This window comes from Coturnix japonica, unplaced genomic scaffold (genome assembly GCF_054131305.1).
Source record: "Coturnix japonica strain WE unplaced genomic scaffold, WE-NBRP24 Scf061, whole genome shotgun sequence".
Lineage (NCBI taxonomy): Eukaryota > Metazoa > Chordata > Aves > Galliformes > Phasianidae > Coturnix > Coturnix japonica.
The window spans coordinates 210,837-234,798 of record NW_028188964.1 but is presented as its reverse complement, the minus strand read 5'-3'; the positions used below and the strand labels follow the sequence as shown (position 1 = coordinate 234,798).

At 49.5% G+C, this 23,962-nt stretch overlaps 1 protein-coding gene and 1 long non-coding RNA gene across 2 annotated transcripts; both read left to right on the top strand.

Moving 5' to 3' along the window:
• Positions 1–14,361: 14,361 nt before the first annotated feature.
• LOC146751790 (uncharacterized) lies at positions 14,362–16,573 on the top strand. Its single transcript, XR_014941113.1, has 2 exons — positions 14,362–14,475; positions 16,271–16,573. It is a non-coding gene; the product is annotated as an uncharacterized LOC146751790 (long non-coding RNA).
• Positions 16,574–19,302: 2,729 nt separating this feature from the next.
• LOC146751789 (uncharacterized) lies at positions 19,303–23,116 on the top strand. Its single transcript, XM_085533576.1, has 4 exons — positions 19,303–19,645; positions 20,343–20,600; positions 21,593–21,746; positions 22,938–23,116. Exons 1-4 carry the CDS (start codon positions 19,382–19,384, stop codon positions 23,114–23,116), a joined length of 855 nt encoding a protein of 284 aa, XP_085389702.1. The 5' UTR covers positions 19,303–19,381.
• The last annotated feature ends 846 nt before the right edge of the window (positions 23,117–23,962 follow it).

Sequence of the window (23,962 nt, the reverse complement as noted above, 5' to 3'; positions counted from 1 at the left end):
CCCTGTGACTCCCCCACCCCTAAACTGTACCCACCCCTCCCCACCCCCCAGACGATTTTCCTACAGGACTATTAGCAGCATCTCTGGAAAGGGGTTAGTTGGAGGGGGGAATTGGGGGTCAGGTGGTGGGGGGTTGGGAGTGGGATGGGGGGTTGTGGATGGGGGGGCAAAGGCTTGGAGGGTGGATACGGAGTGGGGTCAAGGGACCCATACTCCATGAACCCATGGAGTGGGGTCAAGGGACGCATCTGGCAGCCTCGTTTGGGGGGGGCGGTGCCCCGAGCACCCCCTGCCTCAAAGAGGCGCCCAGAGCCCCCTGCCCCCCCCCCATGGCCTCTAAGATCTGGGGGGCGAAATGGGGGCAGCGCAGCAGCAAAGAGGTGGCGGCTACGACCAACTCGACGGGGGGGTTCCCGCTGCCCCCCAGGTGTTTAGATAAGGCCACCAGAGCCCGGCAGAAAACACCGGGAGGACCCCCCCGAGCTGCCAACCCCACCACAAAAGCCCGGAGCCAACAGCTGCCCCGCTGCCCTTCATCCCCTCCCCCGGCCGCCAGCTCTAAGTGGGGCAGGAGAAGCTCGGGGGGGTCAGAGAACGTGGGGAAGAGGCTGGTGGCCAAATGGGGGGTGAAGTGGGGCGAGGGGGGGGTTCCGAGGCAGAGGAGGAAGAAGAGGCGCAGGGAGGGGGCAGAGCTGGGTGCTGGGCTAAGGAAGCCAAGCAGTGTCAGAAGGAGGCAGGGATGGGACAAAGACCCCCCCGGGACCCCCAGAGGGCGGCGTGGAGCAACGCCGACTCCGCAGTGGACAGCAGTTGGGCTTCTCAGAGCCCCCCAGCACCCACAGCAGCTGGGCCTGGGCTGCAAGGGTCAGGAGGAAGGAGTGGGCAAGGAGGTGGTGTGGAAGGGGAGGGATGGGATCCAGCGAGGGGCTGCTATGGGGGTCCCCCCTGGGATCCTGAGGTGCTCCATCATTGGGAGCCCTGGAGGTGGTGCCATGGGGGGGATCCTTGTGATCTGGATCCCACAGTGCTGTGCCAAGGGGACCCTTGGGATCCAGCAGTGCGATGTGGAGCGGATCCCCAGCATCCAGTGATGTGACAACACTGGGACCCTTTGCCTCATCGCTGATGGACGCATCTCTCTCATTTCAGCCTGATATTTCTGTTGGCAACTGCTGGGCTTTCCAAGGTTCGCAGGGCCACGCCGTCATCCAGCTGCCGGAGAACATCTGGCCCACGGCTTTCACCATGTGGCATGTCTCCAAGGCGGTGTCTCCCTCTGGGGATGTCAGCAGTGCCCCCAGAGACTTTGCCATCTTGGTAAGTCTCTGCCTGCTGCTGCTTCTGGAGGCCCCCGAGGAAAAAGCTTTTCCATAGAGCCCCCTGAGAGCCCATTGAACCCCTATAGAGCCCCAGAGACAACCAACAGAACACCATAACCGCAACATAAGACCCCATAGACCCCCACAGACACCCTGAAGAGCCCTATAGAGCCCCCACAGACACCCCACAGAGCCCCATAATGCTCCGTAAAACCCCATAGAGCTGCACCAGAAGCTCATAGAGAACCAAAGAGCCTCATGGTGCCCCACAGACACCCAACAGGGCCCCATAAGGGCCCTACAGACACCCAACAGAGCCCCATAACTGCCACATAGAGCCCTGTAAGACCCCATAGAGCCACACAAGAGCTCATAGAGCACCATAGAGCCACACGGTAGACACCCAACAGAGCCCCATACGACCCCATACAGTTGGGAGTTCCCAAATTTCAGTGGTGGGCTGCTGCAGAGCACGGCATCCTGCCTGAGGGCACCGAATCCCTCGGCTGGTTCCATGTCTCCAAAGGCCTCTGCTGCTCTTTGTGGCCGAGCAGCTGGGAGCAATTGCTCCATGTGCCCTGACTCAGGTTCGCCCTCCTTGTGCTCCAATCCTACCTGAGCACAGGGAGGGTTGGAAGGGCTCCCACCTTTGGCCTCAGTGTGTTCTTTATGGCACGGCCTGCCTAAGTGTGACCACCATCATCTCTTGTCTTTGAGGGAGTGGATGAGGACAAAGTAGAAACTCTCCTGGGACTGTGTCACGGGTTACTTAGATTTACCTATGCCCGTGACAGGGGAAGCCACCCCGTGGGCCCCCCCCCGGGGCCCGGAAAGGAGGGGGAAAAAGGGAGTGGGATAAAACAGCGACAATCTAAGGAGGAAAAACTTATTTTACTAAATATGATACCGAAATACAAGATAACACAATATAATATAATTGAGGCTAACAAATCGAACGAAACAAAGAGAGAGAGTCCCCGAAAACCGAGGGGCCCACTGTGAACTCTAGGCGACACGGCTGGAATGCTCCCCACTCTCCGAGAAGTTCGAGAGAAGAAGGAGGGCACTCCAGCCTGGGAACGAGATTATACAGCGTCCTGGTCCCGTGACTTATTGTTACTCCTGTTGTTCTCTGGGATATGTAGTCTTCTTCTGTGGACTGCACATTCAATAGAAGTATCCATACTTTACATGATGTTATGATGTGGAATACTGAGAGCAAAATTACAAAATTACAAAACCATGACAGACTGTTTGTTTATGACGTGGACGGAGAGATCGCGCAGACCTTCCATGTTCAGGTATGGCAAGTGCAAGGGGGGAGGCTGGGCTGCCTGCACAGCATGGGAAGAAAGAGCTTTTTTTTTTTTTCCTTTTCCCCTTCCATAGCAGAGTGGGTGAAACGCTAGTCCTGAAATTTCAGTCAGAATTGGAAGAGAGAAGGGAACGGCAGGAACGGATCAGCCGGGCCATGGGGCAATACCTGCTGGGGAGGTACCGGATGTTGGGGAAATGCTGCCCCCAGTGCCAGGTGGGGGGGGGACATGGTGGGTTGGGAAGGGGCCTGGGGGTGGGGGGGGGGGCAGTGTGGGGGTTGTGGTAGAGATGGGGGGGCTGAGGGGGGGTCTGGAGGGGATAGTGGGGTGTTGTAAGCAGGGGAGCTGCTGCCCCCATTGCCAGGTGGGGGGGTTATGGGGTCGGGGATTGCTATGGGGGGGTATTACTGTTGGGGATGGAGAAATGTTGTGGGGTCTGGGGTGGAGGGTTGGATTCATGGGGGGAGGCAGGGGTGGGAGTGGGCCATGGCGCTGTGGGGGGGTCCCTGTGACTCCCCCACCTCTAAACTGTTCCCACCTACTCCCCCTCCAGATCATTCTCCTACAGGACTATTAGCAGCATCTCTGGAACAGGGTGAGTTGGAGGGGGGAATTGGGGGTCAGGTGGGGGATGGGGGGGGGTTGTAAGTGGGATGGGGGGGGGCAAAGGCTTGGAGGGCGGATACGGAGTGGGGTCAAGGGAGGGGATATGTGGGGCTGGGAGGGGGTAAGGGGTAGGGATGGGGCTGTGGGGTGCTCAGGGGTTGGGCATGTGGGGGTTGGAATGGGGTCTTTGGGGGTCAAGGGGTGGGGGTGATATGGGATAGGGTCATGGCGGGGGAAAGGGGAATGGGGTCATGGGACGGGGGGTGAAGATATGGGGAGGGGTTTCAGGGCCATGGAATAGGGATTTTGGGGGGGGCGGTGAGGGATGGAGTGGGGAGGAGTCCAGGGGGTGGGGATTAGGTTGGGGTTGTGGGTCTAGATGGGGATCTGGATGAGAGGGTGGGGGCAGTGGTTATGGGGGGGATGTATGGGATGGGGTGAGGGGGGACCTGGGGATGGGGGCGATATGGGATGTGATCGAGGTGGGGGGTTGGGGGCTGTGGGATGGGGTTATGGGGAGTTACAGTGGGGATGGGATGGGGGCTGGGCTGGGTTACGGGATGGAGTGGGGGGGTCACAGGGAATGGGGTGGGGTGGGATGGGATGGGATGGGATGGGGGGGTTATAGAGGTGTTGGGATGGGTTTGGGGTTGGGATGGGTTATGGGATGGCGTTGGGGTGGTTTACAGGGGTTATGGGATGGGGTTGGGGGGGAGCTCACAGGGAATGTGAGCAGTCCCCCTCCCCCTTTAACTCCCATCCCCCCCTTTTCCTCACAGAGCGCCGCAGTCACAGCGAAGGGGCTGCACCAACATCAACTGCTGCGGCAGTGAGAGCTGAGAATCCTAAGCACTAGGCCACCAGGGATATCTGTTTTTCTGCAGTATGAACCTTTTAATATTTAATGTTTGCTCTTGCTCTTCTACATCACGACGTCATACTTAATATAAACATCTACATAGAAATAAACTATAATCAAAACATGACATGCACACGGGTCTGCATACAAATATATACACAGAGTTACCGACTATACTGCCCTAGCATCAAATTCCTTTGCGGTACACATTGAACATCCCCCCTAACCCTAACCCTGCACTAACCCTACACTAACCCTAACCTCTCCCTTGTTCTGCCTTCCTAAGCCCCTAGACTGGCCCACTGCCTTTTGGCCTGGCAGGGCACCTGGCCGGCTCGATTTTGGCCTTGGAGGGCTTCCTTTGCAATGTGCTGTGGAAAAGGGAGCTGAAGGGAATGGAAGGGAAGGGAAGGGAATGGAAGGGAAAAGAAGGGAAGGGAAGGGAAGGGAAGGGAAGGGAAGGGAAGGGGACCCAGTGTGTTTAGTGGAGCGTGGGAAAGATTGTGAGCCTGAAGTATTTGGCCCATGAGGAACCGGGGGAGATAGAGCTGAGCGTGGAGTAACAGGGTTCTGATGTGCACAAGGGGTTGCCTGCATGTGAGCTCCTGCTCTGAGTCCTCGGTCCTTCAGCAGGGAGGCGGTTGCTCACACCCAGACACTGGGTGATGCCCAAGGTGCCTGGGCTGCTCCTGATGTGTGCCAGTGCTTGTAAACCGTGTGGGAAGTCCCTTTGACAGACACCTCCTTCCTGGGCATCAGCTGAGGGCCAGAGAGGGGATAGCACCGGCTGTCTGGTGAATTCACATGCAGCTGCAAGTGCGGCACAGGGCCTTCAGGAAAGCCATGCCCATGGTGTGTCCGTGCTGCTACATCAGCTCCAAGACCCACGATGGCTCTAATGCCTGTGTGCCACCTTCTGCACACTGATACCATAGATGAGCTCTCCAGTCCAGCTATGTCCAGGGATGCTTTCCAATGAGGATGTTGACACGTGTGGTTTTGCACTAATGCAAACAGCAACACACAAGAAGCTCGAAATCTTGGTAGAGCTGCAGGCCTGAGCTCCTGTTTGGACCACAGGGGCACAGCTGAATGGCTTCCACAACTGCACTGTAGCACAAGGGGGATACAGAGTCTTTAGGATGGATGGGCGAGGAGACAAGGAAGGGCGGCTGCCCTCTGTGAGAGTGCACTGAGCTCTGCCGGGGGATGGAAGAGCAGCCATGTCAGAGCTAATGGAAATGGCCAACAGAGGAGACCAACAGTGACTGTTCTCAGCTTCCTGATCAGGGAGAGCAAGTGGAAGGTGCCCTCTGCAGACGGATGGGAGCCTGATGATGTCAGGCTCTTGTCCCCTTTGGCGGCCTTTTGCACTCCAGTATGTGCTGCAGGGACAGCACAGCAGGGCATGTGGCATCCAGCAGATCCCTGGAGAGCACAGATGGCCGCTTCTTGACCAAGCCATGGAGGAACCAAAGAGGAGAGGTGCTCTGCTGGATCTCATACTCTCCGGCATGGAAGGTCTGGAAAGAATTGTGAAGGTCAAAGGGGCATCAGGCCATGTGCAAGATGCAAATGGATCTCTTTTTATTTATTTATTATTTTTATTTGAGGCTGTAAGCTTAAAAGATGATCATAAATGTTAATAAAACTGAAACAAATTCTTGAAGACAAAGATCGAAATCAATGAAAATGTGTTAACCCTTCTCAACATGAGAAAATCCCATGAGCCCTTATCTTTTTTTGTTTGTTTGTTTGTTTTGTTTTTTCCCCTGTAATTACTATGTTTTCCAGAACTGTGTTTACATTACACAGATGCCTTCAGATGCGAGGACAAAGACAGTGGTGCCCTGTGACTAAAGCCCAGCGTCTGCTGCTGCTCTTCCCTGCTGCCTATTTGATGTCCCTTATCCTCCAAGTGTCTCCAGCTCTCCTAAATAAATGGCCGTGGTTAAGGGCATGTTTTCAGCAGGCCATTTGGACACACGCTCCTCCCACTGCCTGGCAGATTTCCCCATCCCTTGCTCCTTGTTCAGTCAGATACCTCCCAATTATCTGTCTGATTTCTGACTTTTAGGGGGATTACTCAAATTTGCTCCATCTCTCCAAAGTCTGATGGACTGTGTTGTCAACTCCTTCACTGTGATTCCATCTGTCCCTTCCTATCTATTCTTTTTCTTCTTATACTTTTTCATTATCTCTTTCTTTTTTTTTTTAAAGCACAGAGTCTGAAAGTTGTTTATTAATGTCAATAAAAGTGAAAAAAACAGTTGAAGACAAAGGTAGAAATCAATGAGAGTGTGTTAACCATTCTCAATGTGTGAAATACTCACGAGTCCTGTTCATTTTAAGTTGATACCTCCCAACTACCTAGCTGATCTATCCCAGGGAGATGACTGGAATTTGCTCCATTCCTCAAAAGTCTGATGGACTCTGTTGTCAAATCCTTCACTGTGATTCTATCTATCCCATCCTATCTGTGTCTATCTCATTTCTTGTACAAATATTCCCTGTGAAAGACAAACCTCAATAGAAGCAGCTTGGACATGGCATGCAGTTGATCACTCTGTTTTACTGTTCATTCAATTGCATCACCTTTCCGTCTGTTTGTTGGCCAAAAAAAAAAAAAAAAAAAAGAATTCTTTCCTTGCCCTGTGCAGCTGGTTCTCTGCGGAAAGCCAGAGGGAGTTGGTGCAAAGGAGATTTAACACTGAGCGGGTGACGGCAGAGGAGAAGAGTGGTGGGAAGAAAGTGATGCAAGTCCCATGGGGCCAATGTGAGTGGAAATGGGGTGGGGATGAGGAGGACATTTGTCCACACCGTAACAGTATAGAATTCACTGGGGTCATCCTGGATTGATATCAGGTGCACAGTCCTTCTTTAATGACTTGTTTAAACCCAACTTTGAATAAATAGACAATAAATGTTTGCTGGATTCTTCCTCTTTAAGCTCTCTCCAGGTATCTCTCCATTTTGCTGAACAAGTTCTGAAAACCTGAAGAAGATAACAGGAAGGCACAATGCTCAGGAGGCTCTTTAGGTTACAATGGGCCCCACGGTGCATTTGCTGCTGAGTCCATCGACCTCCAGTGCAGAGAGAAATTTGCACAGAGTGCTCATCAAGACAAAGTCAGAAGTAACAGTGAAGTTTCTTGGAGTATTAATGGGCCCACTGAGAGCCATTATCAAGCAAGGTTCCCAAGGGACTTGTTAGAGCAGATGATTGGAAGATACGACTACAAGCAATGAAAGACACTGGCATGGTGGTCCTGATGCTGAGAAACCCCTCCTTTGTCTTATGAAGCAGAAAGGCCAAGCCCTGATCCCCAGACCCTTGGCAGGGAGATCCTGTCCCTCATCTTGCCTCAGGGCCCTTCCTGGGGCAGTGGGATGGAGGTCTGTATGATGTTAAATGAGAGACATGGGGAGAGAAGATCCCAGGCTCTGCATAGGGTGCAAGGACGGTCTGAGGTTCATGTCCCACATGTGCCCTGTGTTTCATTGCAGGATGTGGGATGTGAGAAGGGCCCAGTCTGAACAAGCAGTCAATCCCAATGAAACTCTGAACATCAGATCTCTCAGTTCCAGCACCCTCCTGTGCACACCCTCCCATAGTTTGACGTCCGTTATGTTCTGCAGTGCCCAGAAGTGCACCCAGTGCTCCATGTGATGCTGCAGCAGCGCAGAGCAGAGAGGGACAATCCTTTCCCTCACCCAATTGGCAATAAATTGCTTGATGCACTCCAGGGGACTGTTGGCCTTCCTGGCTGCCTGGGCACACTGCTGACTCATGTTCAATCTGATGCTGACCAGGCCTCCCAATCCTTTTCAGTCAGACCTCTCTCCAGTGTCCCATATCCAGTCTGTGTTTATGTCCAGGGTTGCCCCTACCCAGATACACAATCAGGCACTTGTTCTTGTTATACGTCATGTACTTGGTGCTTAGTACCAACAGGTACCCACTTCTCTGACTTGTCCACATCTCTCTGCAAGTCCTGTTCACCCTCAGTGGAGGCAACAGCACCTCCTCATCTGGTGTCATCAGCAAACTTGCTCAGAACATCTTCTAGTCCTGAATGCAAGACATCTGCAAAAACACGAAAGAGAAGTGGCCCTAAAATGGAGCCCTGGGGGACCCTGATAGTGACTATCTACCAGCTGATGGAACCCCCTGACTATTATCCTTTGGGCCTGACCTACTGGCCAACTGCTCACCCACCACGTTCTGTTTCTGTCTACCTGTAGCAGAGCATTCTGTCCAGAAGGGTGCTGTGAGAAACAGTATCAAAAATTCTACTGAAATGCTCAAGAATAACATCAGCTGGCTTCCCTTGTTCAGCTAAATGGATATAGGTGTCATAAAACGACCTGAAATTAAATAGGACATTCCCCTTGGAATCTGTGTTGGCTGTGACCAATGACAGAATTGTCCTTCAGCTGTGTTTCCATAATTCCCACCATCATTTCCTCCATAATTTTACCAGGCACTGAAGTGAGACTGACAGGTCCATAATTGCCTGTGTCATCTTTCTTGCTCTTCCTTACAACGAGACAACATTTGCCAGCTTCCCGTCAACTGGTATGACCCTAGACCTATTTAGATCCAATTGAAATGCGAGCCCAGAGCATACCAAAGTGTCATCATTGTAAGAACGTAGATGTGCCACAGCTTTGCAATGCCTTGAACTCTGGAGTATGCCACAGATGGAGCATAGAAAAAGATTGGCTGCTTCTGTTGGCAAGCAGAATAACACTACATGATACATGGGGACTGTGTCTCTGCTCTGCTATGCTCTGCTCGCAGGGGAAAGTTGCAGGGGGTTGATCTCATGTCAGTGCTCATATCTGAGGTGTGGGGTCAAAGTGGAGAGACCAGGCTCTTTTCAGCAGTGTGTGGATTCAAGACAAGGGGAAATGGACAGAAACTGGAGCATAGGAAATTCTGCACAAATGTGTGCAAGAACTTCTTTACAGTGAGGGTGACGGAGCACTGGAACAGGCTGCCCAAGGGGTTGGGGAGTCTCCTTCTCTGGAGATCACAGAATCTCTTCAATATCTTTCTTGATGACCTGGGCATTGCGTGCATCCTGTGTAGGTTTGCAGACTACACCAAATTGGCTGGGAGTGTGGATCTGCCTGAAGTTAGTGAGGCCCCACTAAGCGACCTGGACAGGCTGGAGAGCTGGGCTGAAGCCAATGGGATGAGGTTCACCAAGACCAAATGCCACATCCTGAACTTTGGGACCTGGAATGGACTGCCCAAGATATGGGGACGTTAATGCCGGGGTAGAATGGATTAAGTATACTGTCCAGAGTCTCAACCATGGCAGTTGCTGTGCTTGTGCATCGGGACGGCCCATAGCTCAGGTGGTGCCCTTTCTGCTGAGATGTACCAAGAACCCAAAGAGAATGCGATGCATGATTGCCCTGTACCAAGAGAAAACTGCCTGGGGAAATAGAGACTGCAGATCTCTCTTGTTTCCTCCAATGCCTGATACAGATGTCAAGATCCCTCCTGCAATTTCTACAGCGTTAGGTAACCATATGTCACGGGTTACTTAGATTTACCTATGCCCGTGACAGGGGAAGCCACCCCACGCCCCCCCCGGGGCCCGGAAAGGAGGGGGAAAAGGGGAGTGGGATAAAACAGCGACAATCTAAGGAGGAAAAACTTATTTTACTAAATATGATATCGAAATACAAGATAACACAATATAATATAATTAAGGCTAACAAATCGAACAAAACAGAGAGAGAGAGAGTCTCCGAAAACCGAGAGGCCTACTGTGAACTCTAGGCGACACGGCTGGAACGCTTCCCACTCTCCGAGAAGTTCGAGAGAAGAAGGAGGGCACTCCAGCCTGGGAACGAGATTATATAGAGTCCTGGTCCTGTGACTTATTGTTACTCCTGTTGTTCTCTGGGATATGTAGTCTTCTTCTGTGGACTGCACATTCAACAGAAGTATCCATACTTGACATGATGTTATGATGTGGAATACTGAGAGCAAAATTACAAAATTACAAAACCATGACATTCCACCCCTTATTCTACATTATTACATCATGGTTAATATATACATATATATACATATATATACACGTATGTAAAATTGTGATAGCTAAATAGTAGAATTGCATGTAACATAACTAAATGTACAACTATAATAACTAAAATACACTACACATGCAAACATATATATATATATATAGATACATAAAATTATTGACTGCACTCCCCCAGCATCAAATTCCCTTGTGGCACACATTGAACATCCCCATCCTTCTGCATTACCCACCAAGTGCACCCAGGTCCCTGGGCAAAGACAGTTCCACGGATAGGTTTGCCCTTTCCAGAAGCTGGAAGGACCCAAACAGCTTTTCCCAACATGTTCTTTACATGTATAACAGGGACCTTATCTCCTTCTACAGTGTGTAGGGGGCTAGATTGACTAGGACCATCACGATTGACAGATCCTCTAGTATTGACCAACCAAGTGGCTTCTGCCAGATTCTTCTCCCAGTGCTTAAATGTTCCACCACCCATTGCTTTCAACATAGTTTTCAACAACCCATTATATCGTTCAATTTTACCAGAAGCTGGTGCATGGTAGGGAATATGATAAATCCACTCAATGCCATGATCTTTGGCCCAAGTATTTATAAGAGAATTTTTGAAATGTGTCCCATTATCAGATTCAATTATTTCTGGGGTACCATGTCGCCACAGGACTTGTTTCTCAAGACCTAATATGGTGTTTCGAGCAGTAGCATGGGGTACTGTGTATGTTTCAAGCCACCCAGTGGTTGCCTCTACCATGGTGAGTACATAACACTTACCACTGCGAGATCGTGGCAAGGTGATATAATCAACCTGCCACGCCTCCCCATATTTATACTTTTGCCACCGCCCTTCCTCCCAGAGAGGTTTCATCCTTTTGGCTTGTTTAATTATGGCACATGTTTCACAATCATGAATAATCTGCGCAATAGCGTCCATGGTTAAGTCCACCCCTCGGTCTCTGGCCCACTTATATGTTGCGTCTCTTCCTTGATGGCCTGAGGTCTCATGAGCCCATCGAGCTAGAAATAATTCACCCTTATTCTGCCAGTCCAAGTCAATTTGAGCCACCTCAATTTTGGCAGCTTTATCTACCTGATGGTTGTTTTGTTGTTCTTCAGTAGCCCGACTTTTGGGCACATGTGCATCCACATGACGCACCTTTACAACCATATTCTTTGTTCAGGCAGCAATGTCCTTCCATAATTCAGCGGCCCAAACAGATTTACCCTTCCGTTGCCAATTATTTTGTTCCCACCTCTGTAACCATCCCCATAAGGCATTTGCCACCATCCATGAGTCAGTGTAAAGATACAGCATTGGCCACCTCTCCCGTTCAGCAACATCTAAGGCCAGCTGGACAGCCTTTACCTCTGCAAACTGACTTGATTCTCCCTTACCTTCAGTGGCCTCTGCAACCTGTCGTGTGGGGCTCCACACAGCAGCTTTCCATTTGCGATGCTTCCCTACAATGCGACATGATCCGTCTGTGAATAGGGCATATTTCTTTTCATTTTCTGGTAATTCGTTGTATGGTGGGGCCTCTTTAGCACGTGATACCTCTTCTGCTGGTGATGTTCCAAACCTTTTATCTTCAGGCCAGTCCATGATTACCTCTAGGATTCCTGGACGATTGAGGTTTCCCATTCGCGCTCGCTGTGTAATCAGCGTAATCCACTTGCTCCAGGTGACATCGGTAGCATGATGAGTGGATGGAACCTGTCCTTTGAACATCCAGTTCAGCACTGGCAGTCGAGGTGCCAAAAGGAGCTGTGTTTCAGTCCCAACTACTTCGGAAGCAGCCCGAACCCCCTCATACGCGGCTAAGATCTCCTTCTCAGTTGGAGTGTAGCACTCTTCAGACCCCTTATATGATCGACTCCAGAATCCCAGGGGTCGGCCTCGGGTCTCTCCTGAGGCTCTTTGCCACAAACTCCAAGTGGGGCCTTTCTCTCCAGCAGCAGTATAGAGGATGTTCTTTACATCCTGTCCAGTCCGTACTGGCCCCAGGGCTACAGCACGGGCTATCTCTTGTTTAATCTGTTCGAAAGCCTGCTGCTGCTCAGGACCCCATGCAAAATCGTTCTTCTTCCGCGTCACCTGATAAAGGGGGCTTACAATGAGGCTGTAGTTTGGAATGTGCATCCTCCAAAAGCCTACTGCACCCAGGAAAGATTGTGTCTCTTTCTTGCTAGTTGGTGGAGACATGGCAGTGATTTTGTCGATCACATCTGTTGGGATGTGATGACGTCCATCCTGCCACTTTATACCTAAGAACTGAATTTCCTGGGCAGGTCCTTTTACTTTGCTTCGCTTAATAGCAAAGCCGGCTTGTAGAAGAATTTGGATGATCTGCTCTCCTTTAGTGAAAACCTCTTCTGCTGTATGACCCCACACAACAATGTCATCAATGTACTGCAGGTGTTCAGGAGCACCACCCTGTTCCAGTACAGTTTGGACCAACCCATGGCAAATGGTAGGGCTGTGTTTCCACCCCTGGGGCAAACGGTTCCAAGTATACTGAATGCCCCTCCAGGTAAAGGCAAACTGTGGCTTACATTCTGCAGCCAAAGGAATAGAGAAGAAGGCATTGGCAATGTCAATGGTGGCATACCATTTGGCTGCTTTTGACTCCAGCTCGTACTGGAGTTCCAACATGTCTGGCACAGCAGCGCTCAATGGGGGTGTGACCTCATTCAGGCCACGGTAGTCTACTGTCAGCCTCCATTCTCCACTGGCTTTACGCACTGGCCATATGGGACTGTTAAAAGGTGAGTGAGTTTTACTGATCACTCCCTGATTCTCCAACTGGCGAATCAAATCATGAATGGGGAGCAAGGAATCCCTGTTGGTGCGATACTGCCGTCTGTGCACTGTCTTTGTAGCAATCGGTACCTGCTGCTCTTTTACTCGTAGCAGCCCCACAACAGACGGGTCCTCTGACAGGCCAGGCAAAACAGACAGCTGCTTAATGTTGTCCATATCTACAGCAGCTATCCCAAAGGCCCATCGATACCCCTTAGGATCCTTGAAATGCCCCCTTCTGAGGTAATCAATACCCAGTGTACATGGAGCCCCTGGGCCAGTCACAATAGGATGTTTTTGCCAGTCTTTGCCAGTGAGGCTTATTTCAGCCTCCAGCACAGTCAATTCTTGAGAGCCCCCAGTCACTCCAGAAATATGGATTGATTCTGTCCCTTCATGACTGGAGGGCATTAGGGTGCACTGTGCACCGGTATCCACCAGCGCCTTATATTCCTGTGGTTCTGATGTGCCAGGCCATCGAATCCACACAGTCCAATAAACTCTATTATCCCTTTCCCTCCCCTGACTGAGGGCAGGGCCCCTCTATTGGTTACCTGTGATGACTGGAGCAACTCCACTGGTGGTTGGTATGTCTAGTAGTTCTTTCACCCGTGCTTGTAGTGCAGAAGTAGGCTGATCATGCCACTTCCTCATGTCTTCTCCACAGTCACGTAGGTAGCGCCACATGGAAACACGCGGTGCAATCGTACTGTTGTTCTTTGCTCGAGCTGGGAAGCGTGTGCGTTTAACAGCTGAGACTTTTGATGATGCAGCTGAGGAGTAGGACTGGAATACTTTGATCAGATCCTTCATTAGACCTGGTGGCCCGTACGAGGATTGACCTTCATCAGTTGTTTCTGATACTATTACGGGATCATTACGATTAGTTGATGGAAACAATTTCTTGCACATTTCATCTACTCGGTCTTCTAGCCGTGAGATGGCAGAAACTGCAGCATGCAGTTGAGGGAGCTGCTGATCGGTGGTTTGAAGCATTATAATCAGCTCAACAACTCGGGGCCATCTGTCCCCGAATCCTTTAGATCCTGATAGCAATGACTGTGCAATTCTCTCTGGTGCTGTACTTGTGATTTTCTGCCACATGTCAGGATCGGCCCTCACTCTCTCAGGGTCAAGTTCGCTTGGATCAGGGCTGTACAACATTTTCGCCATGGCCAATTCCCTCAGGCGCTGAATACCTTTTTGGACGGTATTCCAACTATCAAATTTAGGCTTCAAAGCATCCTTATAGGGGTACCTTTCTCTCACGGCTTCTAACAGCCGCAACCAGAGAGTGGCAGCTCCATCCGAACATCTGCTAATCCCTCTGTCGATACCTGCATCTTGGGCAATGCTTCCTAGTTGGTGAGCTTCATTACCATCTAGAGACAAGCTGTTGGCCCCGTTGTCCCAGCAGCGAAGCAACCAAGCAAGGATACCTTCATCTTGACGCCGTGTGAACTCCTTTCTTGAGCCTTGGATTTCAGTCAGCTTCAGAGGTCGACAATAGGTGATTTCCTCCTCATCATCAGTCTCTTCTTCATGCCTCTTGGTTTTTGCCTTTGCTTTTTTCGGTACTGCTCCATGCCCGGCACCTGGGTCTTCTGCTGCCCCCCCCTGTGCTTCTCCTTCTTTTCGTTCTAGACGCATGGACACCCGTTTCCATTTCTTGCCTTCCACAGGGGCAACTGATATTGCTACTGATGCCTCCTGTGACTGATCAGAATTAACTTGGGCTTGAATCTCAGATCGGAAACTCTCTCTCTCCAGAATAGTATGATACAAAGCACGGTATGCATAAGCCAAACCCCACATAAGGTTTACCTCCTTAGATCTCTGACCCAAATACTCACTTAATTTCTTAGGGTCCCTTAGGTGTTCAAGAGTGAAATCCCATGACACTGCGGGTCCCCATGCTTCTAAGACCTTTCCTAAACCTTTCCATATTCCCTGCCAGTCATCATTCTCTGGTTCTGGAGGAGACTTCCACATAGAACGAATGCATAGGAACATATATGCATTCATTAATAGTGATAACATGGATGCAAGTATGAACCCTATCTCAGTTATTGAAAGGCGTGTGGAAATTTGAGAGTACAACCTAAATAAAAAGGGTTTTTTTAGCCTGTACAATGAATTAAACATGGTGCTGTTTGTAAAATTGCCTGTTCCATCTGGGATGCAAGTACTTGTAAGATTCACAATTCCATCTGGGATGCAAGTGTTTGTAAGATTCACAATTCCATCTGGGGTGTAGGTGCCAAAATTCTGACCATACCACATCTCATAAAAGTACCAGGCAGGTGTCTCCATCAGTATCCACCTTATTAGGCTATATACCTGCACAATTCCACAACACCAAATTATGGTGTTAATAGTTGACCAATACTTTAAGAAGATCATAATTGCTTTCAATCCCTTAAACAGAGCAACTGGGATGAAGAGTGGATTCATAGCTGGCAGGCTCTGTAAAAGTCAGAGCTAGCTAGCTTTGCTCTAAGGGAGAAAGAAATCCCTTTGTTTTCTACACAAAAGTTAGATAGCAATGCTGAGAATGTACAGCAGCCCTTAATGTTGACAATTTGTCTGGTATTTCAAGGTCACGTTCTCAGTGAGCAGCTATGAAAAGATAACACTCCCCTAACGAAGCTCTTTAAGAGTAAAGAGAGAGTCGTTCTAAAAGCTAAAAAGCTCTATGCCCGCATTCTCCACCAAAAAATCTGTCACGGGTTACTTAGATTTACCTATGCTCGTGACAGGGGAAGCCACCCCGTGGGTCCCCCCCCCGGGGCCCGGAAAGGAGGGGGAAAAAAGGGAGTGGGATAAAACAGCGACAATCTAAGGAGGAAAAACTTATTTTACTAAATATGATACTGAAATACAAGATAACACAATATAATATAATTGAGGCTAACAAATCGAACGAAACAGAGAGAGAGAGTCTCCGAAAACCGAGAGGCCTACTGTGAACTCTAGGCAACACGGCTAGAACACTTCCCCCTCTCCGAGAAGTTCGAGAGAAGAAGGAGGGCACTCCAGCCTGAGAACGAGATTATATAGAGTCCTGGTCCTGTGACTTATTGTTACTCCTGTTGTTCTCTGGGATACGTAGTCTTCTTCTGTGGACTGCACATTCAACAGAAGTATCTTCTGTTAGTATTCTACTTGACATGATGTTATGATGTGGAATACTGATAGCAAAATTACAAAATTACAAAACCATGACAGATGATTAATTAATTATTAATTGATTATTAATTATTAGGCTAATTAACCCTAATTAACTCCATCTTTTCTCTTTCCAGGTCCATATCGACGACGGAGCGACTTCCGCCCCCCCCTAATTAGTTAATTAATGATTAATTAATTAATGAGCTGCCATTAATTAATTAATCCATTAATCGAGGCCTCATTAGCACTTAATAACAGGGACCGGGAAAGGGGGCGGGGCTATGCAAATCAGGTCAGTGGCTCATGAATATATAATCACATGCTAATGAGGTCTCAATGTTAGTTGATTGGGCGTGGTGGGGTTTGACAAAGCCACGCCCCTTTCACTTGCATAATTAATTAATGCGCATGCGTTAACAAAGCTGGTGCCCGATTGGTCGGCGTCTTGTTCTTCCTTCGTTCCGATGGGGTTAATATGGGCGGGGGGGGGTTAATTAAGGCATTAATTAAGAGGTTAATTGAGGGGTTAATTATGGGGTTAACGAGGGTCGATGTGTGGCCGGGGGTGGGGGGGAGGGGGGAGATGATGGATGCGGTTGGATGAGAATAAAGATGGCGGAAGAGAGACAGGGTCTGGTGTTATTGCGGGGGGTATGGGGTATATGGGGGGGATGGAGCCTATAAGACCCTATAGACCCCATAGGACCCCATAAAAATCAATAGGACCCCATAAGAATCACATAGGACTCCACAGAACTCATAAGTCCCTATAAGACCCCATAAGACCCCATAGACTCCATAGGACCCCACAGACCCCATAAGAACTCATAAGACCCCATAGGAACCAATAGGACCCCACAAGACCCCATAGGAATCAATAGGACCCCATAGAACCCCATAGAAACCAATAGGACCCCATAAGACCCCATAGAACCCCATAGGAACCAATACGACCCCATAGAATCCCATAGGAACCAATAAGACCCTATAAGACCCCATGATACCCCATAGAACCCATAAGTCCCTATAAGACCCCATAAGACCCCATAGAACCCCATAGAGACCCCATAGGACCCCATAGAACCTCATAAGTCCCCATAGAACCCCATAGGACCCTAAAAGACCCCATAGGAATGAATAGGACCCCATAAACCCCATAGAAACCATAAGTCCCTACAAGACCCCATAGGACCCCATAGGAAACAATAGGACCCCATAAGACCCCATAGGAATCAATAGGACCCCATAGAACCCAATAAGATCCCGTAGAACCCCATAAGACCCCATAAGTCCCTATAATACCCCATAGGACCCCATAGGATCCATAGGACCCCACAGACCCCATAAGACCCTATAAGACCCCATAGGAACAAATAGGACCCCATAAGACCCCATAGGAATCAATAGGACCCCATTAGAAGCCATAAGACCCCATAAGAACCCGTAAGACCTCATAAGACCCCATAGAAACCAATAGGACTCCATAGGAATCAAAAAGACCCTATAAGACTCCATTGACCCCATAAGACCCCATAAGATCCCATAGGACGCCAAAGGAATCAATAGGACCCCATAAGACACCAGAGACCCCATAGGAACCAATAGGACCCCATAGAACCCAATAGAACTCCATAAGACCCCATAGGACTCCATAAACCCCATAGAAATCAATAGGATAATTAGAAACCATAAGACCCCATAAGAACCAATAGGACCTCATAAGACCCCATAAGACCCCATAGAAACCCATAGGATCCCATAAGACCCCATAGGAATCAATAGGACCCCATAGAACCCCATAAGAGACCCCATAAGACCCCATAGGACCCCATAAGACCCCATAGGAACCAATAGGACCCCATAGAATCCCATAAGAGACCCCATAAGACCCCATAGAACCCATAGGAATCCGTAGAACCCCATAGAACCCTATAAGACCCAATAGGAACCAATAAGACCCCATAAGACCCCATAGGAACCCATAGGATTCAAGAGGACCCCATAGGACCCCATAGAACCCCATAGGAACCAATAGGACCCCATAAGACCCCAACAGAACCCTATGGGATCCCATTAAACCCAATAGGATGCCATAAGACCCCATAGGACTCCATAGACCCCATAGGACCCCATAGGAATCAATAGGACCCCAAAAGACCCCATAAACCCCATAGGACCCCATAGAACACATAAGTCCCTATAAGACCCCATAGAACCCCATAAGATCCCATAGGACCCCATAAGACACCATAGAACCCCATAGAACTCCATAAGACCCCATAGGACCCCATAGGAATGAATAGAACCCTATTAGACCCCATAAGACCCCATAGAACCCCATAAGATCCCATAGAACCTCATAAGTCCCCATACAACCCCATAGGACCCTATAAGACCCCATAGGAATGAATAGGACCCTATAAGACCCCATAGAACCCTATTAGACCCCATAATACCCCATAGGACCCCATATAAACCCCATAGGACCCCATAGGACCCCATAAGACCCCATAGGACCCCATTAGACCCCATAAACCCCATATGACCCCATAGGACCCCATAGGACCCCATAAGACCCCATAGGAACCAATAGGATCCTATAAGACCCCATAAGACCCCATAGACCCCATAAACCCCATAAGACCCCATAGAACCCCATAAGGGGAAGGAAGGAGCCCCAAATTCCCTTTATTAACCAATCAAACGAAGCTTTTCCTGGTCTTTCAACCAATCAGAGCTCTCCTCCAGCCCTCATTTGCATACGGCTGAGGCAGTAGTTACACAGCACTAACGGCTTCATCCTATAGGAGGATATAGGGTGAGACTATGGGGTCTATGGGGTCTTATAGGGTTTTATGGGGTGTATGGGGTCTTATGGGGTCTTATGGGGTCTCTATGGGGTCTCTATGGGGTCTATGGGGTCTTACTGGGTCTTATGGGGTCATATGGGGTCCTATGGGGTCTTATGGGTTTCTATGGGGTCCTATTAATTCCTATGGGGTCCTATGTGGTCTTATGGTTCCTATGGGGTCCTATGGGGTCTTATAGGGTCCTATGGGGTCCTATGGGGTCTTATGGGGTCCTATGGGGTCTTATAGGGTCCTATGGGGTCCTATGGGGTTCTATGGGGTCTTATGGGGTCTTATGGAGTTCTATGGGGTCCTATTGCTTCCTATGGGGTTTTTGGGGTCCTATGGGGCTTATGCGGTCCTATAGGGTCCTATGGGGTACCTTCTTCCTTTCCTATGGGAAGGGGAAGGGGAGGGGGAAGAGGAAAAGGAATAAGCCCATTTCCTTTCCAGCCACAACGCTACCCTGGAGGTGAAATCCAATGGGCGACGTACCGGCTGGATCCCAAGCGTTATCCGGATCGAGAAGCTCGCATCTTCGCTCAAAGCCTCCACGAGCATCAAGCCAAAATGAGCCTGGCTTTAATCAGGATCAAACCCGGAGCGCTCCGGGTCCCCGACTGGCATTTTAATGCCAACGTCCATGGCTACGTGGTGCAGGTAGGCCGCAGCCTTTGGTTTTGCTTCCACTTCCTCTTTCTCTCTTCCACCTTTAAGAATATCCTTCCTTTTCCTCTATGGCTTCATTTAACCCTTATTCCCCTACCTTGTAATCCATTTACCTCGCGGGTTTACCCTAAAACCCTATAGGATTTCCCCTATATTCTATAGGGCATGGCATGGATCTCGCTTTTCCTTCCACTTCCTCTTTCTCTCTTCCACCTTTAATCCTATACTTCCTCTTCCTCCTTGGCCTCATCCAAACCTTCTTCCCCCATATTATAATCCCCTTACCTCGCGGGTCTACCCTAAAATCCTATAGGATTTGGCCATGTTATATATAGGGGCGGCCCATGTTAATTGGGGGTGGCCTTTGGTTTTACTTCCACTTCCTCTTTCTCTCTTCCACCTTTAATACTATACTTCTTCCTCCTTGGCTTCATCCAGTTCTTCCTCCCCCACCTTATAACCCTTTCCCTCGTGGGTCTACCCTAAAACCCTATAGGATTTACCCTATATTCTATAGGGCACAACATGGATCTCGCTTTTCCTCCCACTTCCTCTTTCTCTCTTCCGCTTTTGATCCTACACTTTCGATTCCTCTTTCGCCTTATCCATCCCTTCTTTCCCCACCTTATAACCCCTTAACCTCGCGGGTCTACTCTAAATCTAATAGGATTTCCCCTATAATCTATAGGGCACAGCCTGGATCGGCATCGTCACCCCAACCAACGTCACCACCTACCGAGCCGAAGTCGGCCAGGTCCTTTTCTTCCCCCGGAACGTTCTTCATTGGATCCAAAACACAGAAGATGGGGGGGAAGGAAATAAAAGCCGGACCCCAAAAGAACTCGTCCTCGTTCTCTTTTATGGGACCCACGAGGAGCTGAAGACGTTGGAGGTGGATGAGGCTGTTAATGGGACCCCGAATGAAATCTTAATTGAGGCTCTACAGGTATGGGGGGGGGGGGGGTGGAAAATGGGTTTTTTGGGGCTGTTTTGGAAGGTCCTAGAAGGGATTGAAGGGGTTGAGGTGAAAGAGGGGACCCGGCCGGTTAAAATGGTGGTGGTTGCGTCTCTCTATCATGTTCCGTTGAGGAAATATAAGGTTTTATATGGGATGGTTGGGTGTTTCTATGAGGTTCCATTGAGGAGATATAGGGTTTTATATGGGATTTGGGTCCTGGAAGGTTAATAATGAGGATTTGGGGTCGTCCCATTGGGTTCTATGGGGGAGATATAGGGTTTTATATGGGATTTGGGTCCTGGAAGGTTAATAATGGGGATTTGGGGTTGTCCCATTGGGTTCTATGGGGATTTGGGTCCTGGAAAAGGGATAAGAAGGAACTTGGGTCCTGGAAGGTTAAAATGGAGGTGGTTGGGTGTTTCTATGGGGTTCCGTTGAGGAGATGTAGGGTTTGGGTCCTGGAAAGGGAAAAGGGAGGTAATAGGGTCTTCCCATTGGGTTCTATGGGGTTTTGGGTCCTGGAAGGGGAAAAGGGAGGTAATAGGGTCTTCCCATTGGGTTCTATGGGGAATTGGGGTCCTGGAAGGGTAAATGGGAGGTAATAGGGTCTTCCCATTGGGTTCTATGGGGGATTTGGGTTCTGGAAGGGTAAAAGTTGGTAATAGGGTCATCCCATTGGGTTCTATGGGGTTTTGGGTCCTGGAAGGGTAAAAGTTGGTAATAGGGTCTTCCCATTGGGTTCTATGGGGGATTTGGGTCCTGGAAGGGTAAAAGGGAAGTAATAGGGTCTTCCCATTGGGTTCTATGGGGGATTTGGGTCCTGGAAGGGTAAAAGGGAAGTAATAGGGTCTTCCCATTGGGTTCTATGGGGTTTTGGGTCCTGGAAGGGTAAAAGGGAGGTAATAGGGTCGTCCCATTGGGTTCTATGGGGGATTTGGGTCCTGGCAGGTTAATAACGGGGTTTTTTTGGGTCCTGGCAGCTTCGTAGTGATCGGGATTGGATCGGAAGCTTCCGGAATGTCCAGATCCTACAAACCTTGAACCACCCCATTAATTTAAGTCAATTAGTGCGGGATGTTAATTACACCCAGGTGGATAACGAGCAAATATGGCGGTATTTATATGACCTTAAAGGTAAGGACCCCATAAGACCCCATAAGACCCCATAGACCCCATAAGACCCCATAAGACCCCATAGACCCCATAAGACTCCATAGACCCCATAAGACCCCATAGACCCCATTAGACCCCATTAGACCCCATAGACCACATAAGACCCCAAAGACTCCATTATTACACTACAAGGACCCCATAGACCCCATAAGACCCCATTAAACACCATAAACCCCATTATTACCCTTCCAGGACCTTAATAACCCCATAAGACCCCATTATTACCCTTCCAGGACCTTCTCAACCCCATAAGACCCCATAGACCCCATTAAACCCCATTATTCCCCTTCCAGGACCCTAAACACCCCATAAGACCCCATAGACCCCATAAGACCCCATAAGATCCCATAGACCCCATTAGACCCCATAAGACCCCATAGACCCCATCAGACCCCATCAGACCCCATAGACCCCATTAGACCCCATAAGACCCCATAGACCACATAAGACCCCAAAGACTCCATTATTACCCTACAAGGACTTTAAAGACCCCATAAGACCCCATTAAACACCATAGACCCCATTATTACCCTTCCAGGACCTTAATAACTCCATAAGACCCCATTATTACCCTTCCAGGACCTTCTGAACCCCATAAGACCCCATAGACCCCATTAAACCCCATTATTCCCCTTCCAGGACCCTAAACACCCCATAAGACCCCATAGACTCCATAAGACCCCATAAGACCCCATAGACCCCATAAGACCCCATAGACCCCATAAGATCCCATAAGACCCCATAGACCCCATAAGACCCCATAGACCCCATTAGATCCCATTATTCCCCTTCCAGGACCTTCTCAACCCCATAAGACCTTATTAGACCCCATTATTCCCCTTCCAGGACCTTAATAACCCCATAAGACCCCATTATTACCCTTCCAGGACCTTAATAGACCCCATAAGACCCCATAGACCCCATAAGACCCCATTAAACCCCACTATTACCCTTCCAGGACCTTAAAGACCCCATAGACCCCCATTATTACCCTTCCAGGACCTTAATAGACCCCATAAGACCCCATAGACCCCATAAGACCCCATTAGACCCCATTCTTCCCCTTCCAGGACCTTAATACCCCCATATAATCCCATATTCCCCTTCCAGGACCCTTCCTTTAACCTTCCAGGACCTTTCTATCCCCCTTAGGTTCCCCTCCGGCACCATTTAATGGCGGAGTTTTCCACTGGGCTCCGTATCGACCTGCCAGGACCTGGATGGAACCAATGAATCTCATTTACATCCAGTCGCTCCTTCAGGTAACGCCTTTAAGCTGCCAGGACCTTGGAGGGGTCGGTTGCCAAATAGTGAGCCATTGGAATGCATAGGTGCCAAATAAGGAGTCATTCGTATACATAGGGGCCCATTGTTGCCAAATAGTGAGCCATTAAAAGACATAGGAAACCAGCGTTGCCAAATAGTGATCCCTTAGTTTATATTGGAAAGCGTAGTTGCCAAATAGTGATCCATTGGATTACATAGAGCCCCATAGCTGCCAAATAGTGATCCATAGAGTCCCATAGGACCCCATAGCTGCCAAATAGTCATCCATATTGCCCCATATGGGGTCTATAGGGGTCTATGGGGGTCTATGGGGCTCTGTGGGGCTCTACGGGGGGCTATGGGGTCTATATGGGGTCCTATTGGATCCAATTGGGTCCTATGGGGTTCTATGGGGTCCTATGGGGGCTCTATGGGGTTCTATGGGGTCCTATTGGGTTCTATGGGGCTCTATGGAGCCTTATGGGGTCTATAGGGGTCTATGGGGGTCTATGGGGCTCTATGGGGGTCTATGGGGCTCTATGGGGGGTTTATAGGGGTCTATGGGTCACTATTTGGCAGCTATGGTGTCTATGGGGGTCTATGGGTCTCTATGGCGCTCTATGGGGTCTATATGGGGCTCTATGGGGCTCTATGGGGTCCTATGGGGGTCTGTGGGGGTTTATGGGGTGTCTATGGGGCTCTATGGCGTTCTATGGGGGTCTATGGGGCTCTATGGGGTTCTATGGTGTTCTATGGAGCTCTATGGGGGTCTTTTGGGGTCTGTGGGGCTCTATGGGGGGTCTATAGGGGTCTATGGGTCTCTATGGGGGTCTATGGGGGGCTATAGGGCTCTATGGTGTGCTATGGGGTCTTTATGGGGTTTATGGGGTCTCTATGGGGCTCTATGGGGT

Coding starts and splice junctions, on each gene's coding strand:
- LOC146751789 (XM_085533576.1), top strand. CDS start 19,382: ATGGGAAGGGGAAGGGGAGGGGGAAGAGGAAAAGGAATAAGCCCATTT. Junction 19,646..20,342: donor TCCATGGCTACGTGGTGCAG/GTAGGCCGCAGC, acceptor TATAATCTATAG/GGCACAGCCTGGATCGGCAT. Junction 21,747..22,937: donor GTATTTATATGACCTTAAAG/GTAAGGACCCCA, acceptor TATCCCCCTTAG/GTTCCCCTCCGGCACCATTT.